This window comes from Meleagris gallopavo, chromosome 14 (genome assembly GCF_905368555.1).
Source record: "Meleagris gallopavo chromosome 14, MGAL_WU_HG_1.1, whole genome shotgun sequence".
In the NCBI taxonomy this organism is placed as follows: domain Eukaryota; kingdom Metazoa; phylum Chordata; class Aves; order Galliformes; family Phasianidae; genus Meleagris; species Meleagris gallopavo.
The window spans coordinates 7,868,341-7,883,056 of NC_139417.1; the positions used below are offsets into that span (position 1 = coordinate 7,868,341).

At 33.6% G+C, this 14,716-nt stretch overlaps 1 protein-coding gene across 1 annotated transcript in view; it reads right to left on the reverse strand.

The window, feature by feature from the left end:
- The window catches only part of ERC2 (ELKS/RAB6-interacting/CAST family member 2), a 371,864-nt gene that overhangs the window by 67,481 nt on the left and 289,667 nt on the right, over positions 1 to 14,716 (reverse strand). The window contains exon 14 of the mRNA XM_085235975.1: positions 11,451 to 11,598. Within this exon, the coding sequence (XP_085092101.1) occupies positions 11,451 to 11,598 (148 nt within the window). The remainder of the gene's footprint in view (positions 1 to 11,450; positions 11,599 to 14,716) is intronic.

Sequence of the window (14,716 nt, forward strand, 5' to 3'; positions counted from 1 at the left end):
ATCAGTGTATACAGCACTTATTTTTTCTGTTAGTAAGGCTCTCTCTGGAAAACTCGTTAACCATTAATCAAGTTTCACTTTTGCACTGATAAATCCCTGGAGAAAATGCCATGAGCTTTTAGGGACCTCTGTCAAAATCTGAAGATTCTATTCAAGGTATACACAATTAGTACTATGTAGATGGCTGAAGGAAAGATTGAAGTCTAAACACATTCAATATCATATTTTTTAAAAAAAACAAAAACTCATCTGAACCCTGATAGAATTATTTCATATGGGAATAGATGCACTTGAAAGAGCATTATTTACTTTGTGCCAATTCTCTATGTGGAAACCATTTGAGTGGGTCATGCACAAACAATTGGAAATACACTGGAAACAGACACTTTTCTGTTGACATTGAAGTTAGGAATATGAAGTCATTTGCAAAAATTCACAGTTCTACTTGTGCCCCAAGGTGGCAGGACACATACAGAGGGACACTGAAAAACACATTACCCCAAGATTTTACTCAAACCGATCATTCCCAAATTGAACAGATGATTTTAAACACTACTCATTAATTTGTGTATGTTCCTAGGCTAACAGGTCTAATTGGATTCCAGATGGTAATGTCCATGAGATAACCAGCAGCCTATATCTAATATGTGGTAACTAGTCTTCAAGAATTAAGGTAAATACATTCTCCTATGAGAACAATCCTATATCAAAATTTCTGCAAGGAAAACTTCACGGTAAATATACTTTAATAGAAAACGTAAAAACTGAGATTTCAATTAAGTTCCTTGAATTTAATTAGTTTTGCTGAAGTAGAAAAGAGATCTTGAAAAACAGACAAAAAAACAACAACCAACAAACAAACAAAACAGAAAAATAAAAAAGCAAGAAGAGAAAACCAAATATTCTTACTACAAAATATTTGCACTATAAGAAAAAAGTAATGAGAGGAAAACCACGAACCACTGGGATCACACAAAATCCTAAGATGTCTCCTTGCAACTAATTTTATTTTGAAATATTGTAATGCTTCTCAAGAACTGCACATGATGACCATTTGGGGACAGTAATAAACAGATTTCAGGAGGGCACTAGCACTCAGTTCATGTTACTGCAGACGCAATAACAAGGCAGAGGAACACTGACAGATTGGATATGGATATGTTTAAACCAGTGTTCACTGCTTTCTAACCATCGCTACAGCACCTTTGCTGTGAGCATCTTCCCTGCCTCTTACAATACAGATTTCATCCATAAGTCAAGAGGTAGATTCCTTTGAACAGGAATTGCTCTGGAGGGTATCATTTCACACTTTTAAACACTATTTTCTGCACAGCTGGGACAATTCTTTTTTTTTCCATCCTAATTAAGAAGACAAAAGCATTGACCTGTATGAATTTTAGTCATGAATTTGCTGATTTATCACAAGGCCAACTCAACCTGAATCACCATTAACTTGTTTGAATTAATATTTAAAGAGGAAGTCCTTTTGAACAATAGTGGAAAAGACGGAGAATTAATAAATAGTAACCCACTTACTGTAAACACTGTAATATTCTGCCTCTTTGGGGAAGCTCCTAAGATTTTATCAGTTTACTTTCTTATCAATGAACAGCCCTAAATTTCCTACCTTTCAACTGTATCCCATAAAAGAATGCAAAAGTTAAACAAGATGATATATGCAATCCTAAAAGTGTCCCTTGTAATGAGGTGTTGGGAATTAGATGTGTCATGGGATAAGAACTGTAAATGAATGATGTCATCTTTCTAATTTGGTGCTGAAATATAAATAAACCACTTCTAATGTTTCCTCCTTTTGTATGCCAGATTGCAGTAAAGCATCCACAAAGAAAGCGTTAATGCTGCAGTAGGCGTCTTTTAGTTGTTCTGCTCTGAAAGCATAATGCATATGAAATGCAAAATGGAAAAATGAAAAATGAAAAGTTGATTTTGCTTTCAGTTCATACACTCATCATACTGTGCATACATTTACATGACTTTTTATTGTTCGTTTCTTAAAATGAAGCTAAATATGTATTTTTTCTTCATAGCTTTTTCTTTCTATTTGTTAGTGCTTCACAACAGTAACTGATATGACTTTCAGATTCTGTTTCTTTTTACTTTGGCTGCTGACAAAGAGTAGTTCAAAAGTAAACTGTGTTTTCCAGATATGCTACCTATTACTTAAACAGCAAAAAATATCATATGATTTCAAGCTTTTCCAATTGGGATTTCTAAGGATGAGGAGGAGGATTTCTGGATGAGGAACAAAACTGAAGGCATCCAGAAAATTAAGAGTAACAATAAAATCCCTTTCATGTCCTTCTAAGTAAAGCTCTGTGCCATTACTTCCATCTGCTTCCCTTGCTAATTCTTTTAATGGTTAGTAGGCGATGAAATGTCAGGTATATTTTTATTTGAGAAAGAAATTAATTAACCACACTGGAACTCATTCAGGACCCCAGGGCTTCACACCCCTACGCATACATATAAGCACACACATAAACACACAGAAAAGGGGTTTTATTCACTGTGTGTTTTAGGACATTGGCTCATCAGACAGACAGTAACTGCTCCTGATCACAGTCCTATATCAACATATTAGATCATCACTTCAGTGCTGACTGATGGGGAAACATACCACCCGCTTACTTGATAATGCTGTGATTTCCTGCATCATCTTCAGTATACTTGAAAATTTCAAGTTCAAAGATATACCAGATTTTTTTTTACATTACTTTTGAAACAGATTCCTTAATATGACTTTTCACGGTTGTTTGGAAACTCAGACTTGGAATTTGCAATTCATAAAAACTGTACACACATTCAAGCTGTGTCAAATCTAATCTGCATCATTTGTTATTCTACATGAATTACACTACAACATGTGTTGTGTACTTTCCATAAGTATCACTGCAAATTATGTAGTATTCTGTGAATTAAGAAATCATTCTTTCTTAAATTCTTAATTACAAATCCTTTGATACAGAGCATGACACAGATGACTCTACAGTTTCCTGAAACCTCTTTGTCAATTGCTTTATCAAACAGAATATTGGAGAATATTTATTTGCAAAGACCCACAACTGCTTAGGCGATTTCACAATTTTAGCTCTTTCTTAGAAATTAAAACCAGTTTCACTCGTGGTTGAAAGAATGATGAGTAGTAGCATAGGTTGGATTTTCTGAAATTAGAAGTACTGTGATACAGAAACTTGAAGAGAAATACTGAACAGGTGACCCATTTGACTTCAGAGGGAGACTTCAGCAGTTTGAAGCATTTTCTTGAGACTGAGGTTTCCAAACCTCACCCTTATTTCATTTTACACTGCCAAAGGATGTGCATTGCATTCTAACACAGATGTTGACACCAAAATCCTAAATTCTGTCTTTGATGTGAATCTGAAATAATTTAACATAAAGTAGTATACCAGGTTTGATCTGTGAACTCTAGCAGTTTAGGATGCATTTCCTGTATGGAACACATCTGATACAAAAATAATTAAAAGGCAAGGAACATAATTAATTTTTCTCCTTCCATTTTCAGCATGTGTCAGTTTCGTTTTGGAATATTACCTGAAGTTAATGATAAACTAAAATAGATAAGCTACAACTTTTAATTTCCTGTTTTGACCATTTATCACATGCTGGAAAGGCACATCTCTAACAACAAAATTATCATTAGCTTTTTTTTGAAAATGCCTGGTGAACATCAGGCCCACACCCAAGAAGGAACCAGTTTTAATTAGGATTTATATAAGGAATGAAAATAAAAGTAAACTTGTAAAATGCAACAATATAAACTGCATCTCCTACAGGCAATGTATACTCTTATTAGATTTAGCCTGAATAATGTCTTCAGGGTTTTTCTTCTTCTTTTTTTTGTTTGTTTGTTTTGTTTTGTATGGGTTGTTGGTTTTTTGTTTTTTGGATTTTTTTTCCTTTGAATTTATTTCTATGTTCAATAAATGCTGCATATAATTTGGGGAGAAAAAAAAAAAAAAAAGGAATGATAGAGGAATTAGAAGTGACTTAAATGTAGGTGCACAGGTATATTAACCCGTGGGGCTCAAAACAGTTGTCTTTGATCATTCAGTATCACTATTTGCTAAGCTGTCAAGGTCATGAATGGTATGTGTAACTGAATTTCTAACCCACTTACCAAGAAATCTATGATCAAGCTCTGTACAAAAACTGACAGATATTTCTTGTCCTTCTAAAATTCTGTAGAGTTTAAGGATCTACAGAAGTAAAATGAAAGACTTTGATTGACTGGCAACAGACTCAATAGCTTAAGAACAATCTGTAACTGTAAAACTGTAATATTAAAACTGTCCTTAAAAAAATATTTTAGCAAGGTGGCAATAGGCAACTATGCTTTGATCTGTCATCTGGATAAAGTTAACAATGAAACAAACTCTCATGAATGAGGTTCAAATGAGGAAAAATAGTAATATTTGTTTCTCTGGGTTATAGTTGTAATGCCATTCAATAGCTATCACTTTTCTTTGGATTTTCTACTCAATCTCTCTTCACTAAATGGAATTTGAAACATTTCTCGCATATTCACTTTCAATACAGTAGGATTTTTCCCTATGTAATACAAGAAGGAGACACATATCAGGTCTACAAACTATCCTGGTGAGATCCTACAATGTAATTATTAAAACATGAATTTAAAACCAAGAGAATCGAGTTCTAGCATTGATTCTGCAATGGGCTTTGCCATCTTCAATATTCTGAAACCTCTGTTTCCTGTAATCTCACTATTTGAAAATTATACTTCCACAAAGCATCCTGACATCTTCATTTTTAGATGTTTCATTCTATTTTTGCTGATAAACAACTTAATTTGAGCTTTATCCCCTTAATACAACTTCAGAAAACACCAATGTATTTTTCTTTTTCATTTTTTGAAATCCAAAATGTAAGGATCTAAAAAAACAGTATACAAAACTATATATTTCACCTAGTTTATCCAGAAGTTATATAAACCCAGTGGAATTAACTTGGATTACAGGAAAGCATGACCAAATGCAATTGTTCTTTCAGTTTGAATCCAGTGCTTCAGGCCTGAAATCTATTAGCTGAGGATTAACAAAATGTTTGCTAAATTCGCCAGTTATGTAATTGCTGTCCGTACAAAATTAGTTTTTATGACAGAATAGTATTTTTGCACATTCTTCATTAAAATAATCAGAAATATTCCAAATTTGGACTGATACAGAGGAAGGTATTCTCGAAAAGAAGCTATAGAGGGCTTTTCAGAAATGATTGCTGAGTTTCTAAGTAATCATCATTAGAACTTCTGAAAACAATCAAATTACATTGTCTACACTGAAGAACAATTAAACCATCAGGGATTACAATGAAAATTAAAATTTGATGCCATTTAAAGCCTGTATTTCTACAGCCCAATTAAGTCAACTTTTTTTTTTTAATTATTATTGTACTCTTCAGAAAGTTTCCACTTAAGTCAACTCTTTAGTCTCATCAAGCATGTTTCCAAGATCAAAAATAACAATTTCCTGCTTATGAGACTTCATAGTAAGTTAAACTGCAAATTTGCCCACTACGTTTCTTACAGAGGACTTATGTTTTCCACAAGTTAAAAGATCTGCTAATTGGCTATTGCTTTGAGGGACATTTTGCCAATATAGAGCTGCATGTAAGAAGTGGACTTCAGTTTGTATGAGTATTCCAGGGCTTGTTGCTACATTACATTAATTTCAGAATACTTCTAACAACACAACGCTAGCAATGTAATGTTAATTATATATAAAATAAGTTATACTTCTTCAATTGTCTTCAATTGTTACAAATATCTGATAGTATTCAAGATTGTTTTTGTTTTTCTTTTTTTGCTTCTGCAGTGAGTTCTTATACACTAAGAAAATACCAATAAAAAAAATGTAAGTTACAAAGAATATGTTTGCAAGCACACACCAGCAACAAAAAGATAATAAGAACATTACAGTGTGGTAACTCAGAATTCCGGAGCGCTAGAAAACTACCATAATCATAATCGTATGGGTATTAGAATGCATCACTATGGGGTAGAGCTATGCTTTACAGAGAGTTTTAATTAGGCATTTTCTTTTTTATAACATCTCTGTAGTATAACCTATCCTTACACTCTTATTCTTAATTATATTTGACCTTTATTTTTTCTTTGTATTTTCTATTTTGTATTTTGCTGTTTTGTTTTCCTCCTTTTAATTTTTTTCCCTGTTAAAATTTCAAATGGAAATTATTTTCCTGGTATATTGTGTGACTTGTTGTGGAAAGCATGAGAGACAGGATGAATGCAGGTTAAAAGCGTGTATTATGGTTTAATGGAGAAAAATGTGGCCAATTCTTACTTAAGATTTTTTCTATTTTTTTCTCCTTATTCATGCTATGACTGTTGCATATGAAGTTAGGAACACACTAATGTTCTTATGGTAGGAAAGCACTTTTTTTTTTTTTTTTAACTTTCTTCTATCTACATCTAGTTATGTATTAAATCTAAGTCGTGTGGTGTTTAATGTGAAAATCTTATAGTTCTCATCATCTGTGAAGTACATGTAGCCAGAACATTTGTTCTTCAGACCTTGTCTGCACTCCCTAAATTCACAGTACAAAAAAAATTTTCCAAGCTTTCGGGAAATCCAGCCTTCCTGCCAGATGAAACACAACAACAAAAGCTGACCAAATCAGATGCTCTGACTCTTGTGCAGCAATGCTACCAGAGAAATTTAAAAATATACTTTATCTGAAATTAAGCAAAAAAAAACAAACAAAACAAAAAAAAAAAAAAACAAACATAAATACTGGAGAAAAGGTTAAAAAAAAAAACTAAAAAACTAAAAAACTAAAAAAAATTAAGTTTTACAAAAAGCAATGCCAAGGAAGGTTGGAAGATTAACAATTTTAATTATTTTTCTGATGGTATCACACTGTGAAGTAAAGTAATGTGATACATAAAGGATACTAGATAAAGTATTAGATTAAATGAAGCCTGAGTAGCATAAAAGAAATGGATAGTCATGAAAAGACAAAAAGCTAAAAGTCCCATCTATTTATCTGCCTAGAAGTAACTACGATGTGAACAACTTATCTGTTTACAATTAAGAAAAATAATAGATGTAAAGCAGTTTTCAATATATATCTTGACAAAGACTTGGGTCTGATAATTTAGTGTTTACTGTGAGCACAAAAGCTCCACATATATTTCAAATTTATTATTAATTACAGTACTATTTAAATGATATTAACAGCCATTAGACCTGATGCTTTGCAAGATTACAGGATTTAAGTGACTTATGCTGTAAGAAGTCAGGGCTCATAGTAAGCCTCTCTCTTCATGAGCTGAAGGATAATAGCCTTCTCACAAACACCAGCTGGGATATCAGATGCTTGGCAGCATGAGAAGAGGCAGCAGTTTCAAGTGCCAAGCAGACATTTATCTGGAGTACTAAGAGTAAATTTCTACTTTCCTTGCACTTGTGATTGAAGTTGTGCTGATTTGAACATGGTCCCTCTGCCTTCTCTGTTGTGGTCCCTGCATTTAGAGTTAATGTATTTGAAGCCTTTTTAAGTTCTGTGAATTAAAAGTATGGCTTGAAGCACAGGAAATATCTTGTAATAATACAGCATACGAAGTAATGTATAGGCTAAAGTCATGCTAAAAGTATTCGTCTGAGTTCTACTACTAAACCTAGTAATTACACAGAAGTATGTAAGAACGCAGACACAAAGAAGTGGGTTAAAAAGCATAATTAAAGCTCTGCAACAGCAGCTGCCTGAGGACATCTCAGGCCAGGTCCCACTAAAAGCAGACAAACAGCACGAGAAGGTAGAGTTCTCTGTTGGCTTGTTGCTTGTTTTTACTTCGGGTTTTTGTTCATTTGTTTGTGTATTAAAACAGGAAACGATTGTAAAGACACTTTCCCATAATTTATAAACACCAGACATGTATCAGAAACTTTAGTATCAAAGCTGAACTTCTGAAACTGCAATTACATGGTTTGTAATACTGATATCTAAATGTCAGAAAAGTTCATTTCGTTGTAATTTTTGCAATTCTACAGAATCACAGAGTCATAGTTGGAAGAGACCTCCAGGGATCATCTAACCTAACTCCCTGGTAAAGCAGGTTCTCTACAGCAGGTTGCACAGGAAAACATCCAGGCACAAGTTCTTGGATATTTCCAGAGAAAGGAACTCCACAACCTCTCTGGGCAAATCCAGCTCTCCCCTTTCTAAGTTTCTGTGTCTTATACAAAAAATCTAGCCTAAATTGAAATCACTACATTTCTTCCAGTAGTACACAATAAAAAGAGATAAAATTTCTAATACAGTGATGGTATGTAGGAATATGGACCAATTTATCTAAAAGCTAAAATACAACTTGCAATTTCATTATTCCTAAATGCTTGATGTCACTACCACAATATCACATTAGCTCTATACCTAATGTTCTTAACCAGAACAATATATATAATACAACATGCTGGCTTCAATTCCATTTCCCTCCTTTGCTCTTGAAAGCTTTCTTTGAAATACTTTTAAGTTAATTAGTCAGAAATACTCCGATGTATTGCATACAGGAGGAATTTGTTGAGAAACTGTGGTTACACAGATTTTTTAAATTCCTTGTTTGTTTCTCACCGTTTTTGTTTCATTAGCAATATGTTCATGTGATGAAATATAGTCATGAACTAATAGACTGGAGAACTCTGCCAAACACCAACTTTGCCTCTGGCCAGAGTATTCTGTACACCTGCAGTCCTGCAAATGCTGGACTGGTTTCTAGTTTCATGTTTTGGGAAGAAAAATAAAATGCTTTCAAGGAGTTAGAAGACCTTGCATTTTGGCAAACTCCACTTACATTTTTGGCTCTATATCCCAAAAGAGAAAAGAGGCAACTGGGAAATTTCCTTACAGTATCCAAGTTCAGAATGAATCAATAACACAGCAGCGTATTATGCTCCTACAAAATCTCTTGAGATGTTCTAAAAATGGGCTTTAAGCTAATTGTTTCATGAGGGATTGCATCACTACACACATTTCTCTAAAAATAGCTGTCTCAGTATTCTCCAAAGGAATCTTGGCCAGGGTGATTATAAACACTGTGTAATCACTCAGCCAAGCCTGTGTAGTGATCTTGTTTAATACTGTATTACTGAGAGGTCTTTTAAACCTACTAAAAAGTTCTGTGGCTCTCCAAATACAGCATTTGGTGTGTGAATCAGAACAATTCCAGTGGCTCTGTTTTGCTGGGAGTGTATACTATACTTCCATATATTTAAAACACTAAGCAATAGATGCTTTACTGAAAAACTGCAGCTGCTAAATTATACTTAAATAATTGCAATTAAATATGCACATTTTATGCAAAGTTGTTTGCATCACAGAGGTCAGTATCACTAGCAGCAATTTAGGTGCACAACTGCAATACAAAAAAGTTTCCGAGGTTATCAAAACATATTCTGATGAAAACTGTAAAAATAAGCCACAACCAATGCATTTCTTTCAGACTAGAAATGACAAGTCATTCTTAAACTCATGCAGCCACAACTTATGACAAGACTGCTCAATTTATCAACACAATAATATTTTGGTCTTTCATATATGTATACCTGTAGTTTCATATTTAAAGCAAATAACACACATTCTCATTCTCCTACAGAGGCAAATATTTCATTTTTAAGATTATTCTTTTCATTTTTTCAGTGAGAAGAGTTACAAATTACATCAAAATCCTTGTCATTTACACTCTGCTTGATCTGCTAAAAGGCCAGAAAATTAGCACAGAAGAAGTGCTGCAGTTGGTCATTCACTGAGGTTCTAGCTCTTTGATAAAAGCGCATCAGAAATAGATTAGGAAACAACATCTCTCAAAGAAACCAAGAAGTAGAGTGGAGATATCACGCAATATGAAATCTGTCATTTTTTCCCATAGAACAATCGTAACAAGGAAGAGTAGCACTTACAAGCCTTGCTCTTGGATGCACACGTGAAACTTGTGGGGCTTAACAGTGCTTCACTCTAAAGGGATTAAAGAAGCATGAATCTCTACAACTCCTACTATCAGATAATTCTTAAGTGTAATAAAGTGGTGACCCAGTTAAACTACATTCCTATTCCTGGTGTCTCTTTCCTTCTTTTTTTTTTTTTTTCCTCCAGTGTCTGAGATAAAAGAGATTATTTTGGCATTAATTTAATCTAGTTAAATAGCATTAGTGAAGATCTTTATCACTATAAATAGTGGAGGCATTTGAAGTATTTGATTGCACTTCTAGCTGAAGTTATCACACACACAGTGTCTCTTTGGCAATCCTCTTCTGCTGTTCCCATACTCTGGCAGAACAAAGTTCTGAAAGTTTTGAGCACATCTCAATAATATCTTGATGGTTTAAAAAAACAAACAAACAAACAAAAAAAAAAACTCATTTGAGAATTTTAAGGATAATCATGATTTCCAGATAACCTCGCAGAAAGCCTGAAGCCTTCTGAAAAATAAACCCACAACAATTATTCAACAACAGATAAGGAAAAAACTGAACAGCAAAAAGGTTAGAATGTGTCAACAGAGTGGATAGATCCTGCTTGACTGTGTGAAGAGCATCTGTAATCTTCTGTTGCACATAATGCAGTCAGTGGGAAGCTGTACAAGGAGGGGAAACAGAAATGTAATAGCTGCATATATGTAGGTTGGCACATAAGTAATACCTCCTATTTATTTCCATGTATACTACAACAGATACAAAGAGCACAATAACACTATTTGATAGAGATAATTCTCAGCTACAAAATACTATACTTTCAACATAGGTACCACCATTAGCTTTGCATTTTTGCAAATCATGAACAAGAGCTTGCATGCTGCATTTGTAAACATCTGTACAAGTGAAGGTGACCCACTGTCACCACTGCTGGAAAGCACTACCAACCACCTCACTGTGTTCACATCCACATCCACTGTTTTGTCTCCATCAACTTTTGGCAAGCATCAGTGAACATCAGTGGGTCCCATTTTCTCTGCATGGAGGAATTCAATGACACCCCTTTGCTTGATACCTTCTTCCATGTCAGATGCCATTTTGTCAGATTGCCCCTATGCTGTTATCTATCACACAGCAACAAAACATAACAGAATACTGGCAGAAAGGTTCATCCTCTACTGCCAACGACTGCCTCTGACATCACAGGCCAGCGTAATAAAATAGAAGGAATTACTTTTGGAGGAGCCCTTGTAATATGAGCCTGTCAAACATTCAGCTAAATACTTAGCAACCAAGAAGCAACAAAGAAACATTTACATTTCACATCTCCTATTTATCACAATTGCTGTCACATATCAGACCTGGTTTGAGAACTTTCAATACAATGTTAGAAGAAAATACTACACATGAAAATAATGTCACTTCTCAGTTGTCATAGAAGTATGAAAATGAACTTCTCCCCACCTGCTGTTTTAACTGATGTACTAATCTGTCCTTCTCTCTTTTAAGAGCCATTACTTCCTCTTGTGTCTTCTTTTTCTTTGAAGCAGACAGTTCAAGCAAGGCAATGTTTGCATCCTTTTCACTAATTGCAGCAAGCAGTGCTTCCTGTCTGATAAAATAAAATAACAATTGTTACATTCTCCATAAAACAGAATAAAAATGCCACCTGAAATGCTTCTTTTAACCACAAGAGAATAATCAAACAATTTCTGAAAACTCCTTATAGAATTAGTAATGTTAATTACAATCAAATAACAAAATAAACTATCAGCAAAAAGAAATTTTCTTTATTCTTTTTTTTTTTTTTTGTAATTTAAATACTTCTTAACACATTTATCTCAGTGGGTTTCTGTTTATTCTGACATGACATCTAATAATAATTATTTGAATTGTTTTGATCTAAGAAATCTTTGGTATTTGTTATTTTTTTGTTTTTTTTTTTTAATTTACTTACCTGAATTCTAGAATATTCTAGATAAATCTGTTGTGAACTATTCCAATTGGAACAATTGAATCATTAAAGCAAAGTGATATAAAACTTAAGTTGTCTTGTTTATTTGGGAGCTTGTAACCCTCAGTAGAAAAATCTCTGAACATCTTCCACACATTTACACAGATGTTTTCCTATGGATTTATTTCTATTAAAGCACTCAGAGATACAGAATTACTTAGAAGCCAGGAGGATCACACTGTAGCTTGTGAAGACACATGAGAAAAGTAATTTCTACAACATATCATTTGGAAGCACAAATCTTATTATTTCTTATGCCCTAAAATGCTCCTGTTGGTAATGTCATAATCTGTCCCTTGTTTTCTTAAATAAATGAAACATTCACTTTCTACAGTGCATTCGATGACAGACCATGACTTATCAGCTGAGAAAGAGTACATAATACTTAATAGGTTTTAGAATATGTTATGGCCTATGCCTTTTTTGAGAACTACATAAGATCAATCATTAAAAAATAAACATGGATAAATGAGCCATAAATTAACCTTAGGTTCCAACTGCTAATAAATGTAAGAATATGGCACATGAACTTCATATATCCAAGGTGAGCTAAAAGTTTGGAATTCTTGCAATCCTTCTGCTTGCCAGTAATAACGTCAAGAAAGATATTTCACTTTTATTTCAAAATTCCTAATGTATTAATGTAAATATTTAAAGGACAATATTTCTGATGGAGTCAAAGGAAAACAATGCATTTATTTTACTCTCAAAGTTAGGAGACGTGGATCAATTCTAGATAAACAGTTGCATTTTATTCATACACTTAAATAGTCTCATTTGTTATTCTGTCTTCTTTACTCTAATCATGGTTAAAGGATGTTTAAAAGAGGATGCCATAAGTCTTCAGCAGTCTTAATTTAAATAAAAAGATCTCATTTTGAATAGCAGATATTAAGAAAAAAAATACATTAAGGAGTCACGTATCTATAGGGTTAGATGTAGGTATTTTACTTTCTATAGACCTCAAAATAATGTGTAAAGGATGCTGTACAGTAATTTAGACCAGACTGTCAACATTTTTCATGTTTTGTGCTCAAATAAGTTGTCAATTCAATAAAGCTTTCATTCAAATCTTAACTTCTTAATGCACTGAAATAAAAGAAAGCAGATCCGCTATTCTATGAAATCATTTCTCTCATACTGTAGAAAGTAGGGAATATATGCACCATAGAAAATCTAAACACACCCTCATCTTAGCATCTGTTTTAAATGGAAAGAAAAATGTAACACAAATTCAACTTTTTTTTTCTCTGCACTATCTTTTATATACAAGTCTCTATTTTTCTGTTTTAGAAATGTGCCCAGCCTCCCCAGGCAGGTTCTTTTGGGAGTGCTGCGGGTGATAACAGAACATTTCTGACAGAAAGGGTTGGCAACAGGAATGCTGTGACTTTAAAGCCAAAGAAACAGCAGATTGCTTCATTACACAAAATACTCTTCTAAATTAAATAAGGGTAGGTTAGTTCTTCTACTTTTATCTGACAGCAGTGTGTATTAAAATCATGAATAATGATGACTCAGCTTTTAGCTTTGTTCTCTTTGTTTTCAGGGTACATAAAACAAAGATTTTCTCTGTCTGAAATTAAAATGAGCCTAATTAAAATGGTCTAATCTTTCATTCACAGTAATCATTGCTGTAGAGTAGACACCCTTTGCTCAAAAGCAAAATATAAATTGGCTTATTCCAAATGATAATTATAATTAGTTATAATTAACTGTTGGCTTTAAGATATACCTGTTTAATATCTGAAGATGTATACTGACATAACCATCACAAATCCAACTCACTCAGAATGCAAATAAGTAAACAACTCAGAAATTCAAGGTTTTTCAATTATGCTTAGGTTAATTCCATGCATTAATTCTCATAGGCACTTTTCATGCTAAATTCTTCCCATCAATATGGTTTCTAGTGATATATCATGTTATCTGATTGTGTAACACAATTTTTAGTCCAGCTGTCAAAAGTCACACACAGAATAAAATTTCTAAAAAAAATTTGAACTTAAATGGAGGTACTATAAACTTGGAAAAAGTGAAAATTCAGTATTTAAAAACTGACTGAAAAAACAAAAATCTGACAGTGAGACAGACAGTCAGGAATACTGACATCAGGTATCATTTCAATATCTGATAATGGAATTCCATTTTTTTTATGTTGACAGTCAAAATAGCCATATGGTTCTTGTACTCATGACAGTGTATCTGTGCAACACTATGCAAACCCTTCTGACACACCAGCCCCACTTTAAAGTAGCAGATGGGGGGAAAAACTTTCATGGGGGAGAAGAGCAGGCATTCACTTTGAAAATTCTGCAACCCTCAAGGACACAAGATTTTGGAAACTATAATGTCCTCTCTCTCAGCTTAAGCACAGAGGGGTTATGAAAGCCAATCAGAAGATATTATAATATTTTTGTAAGACAGTATTTTGTTGAAATCTAACAAATTTTTTTCTCAGCTGCCACGTAGTTAACAGGACAATTCAATTCAGTACACAGCTATTGGTAAAATATAGCATAGTCGCAACAAACAATTTCAATAAATACTAAACACTTCCAGAAAATGATGGTTTACAGTCACGTGAAATAGCTGCTGTCATATGGCTCTACTGTAATGCACTACTGAGACAGCCAAAGACCAGAATCCAACCCCCAGCACATGCAGACAGTTGAATCACCTACCAATATTTCATGCTATTGGTCATTTTGTTTTT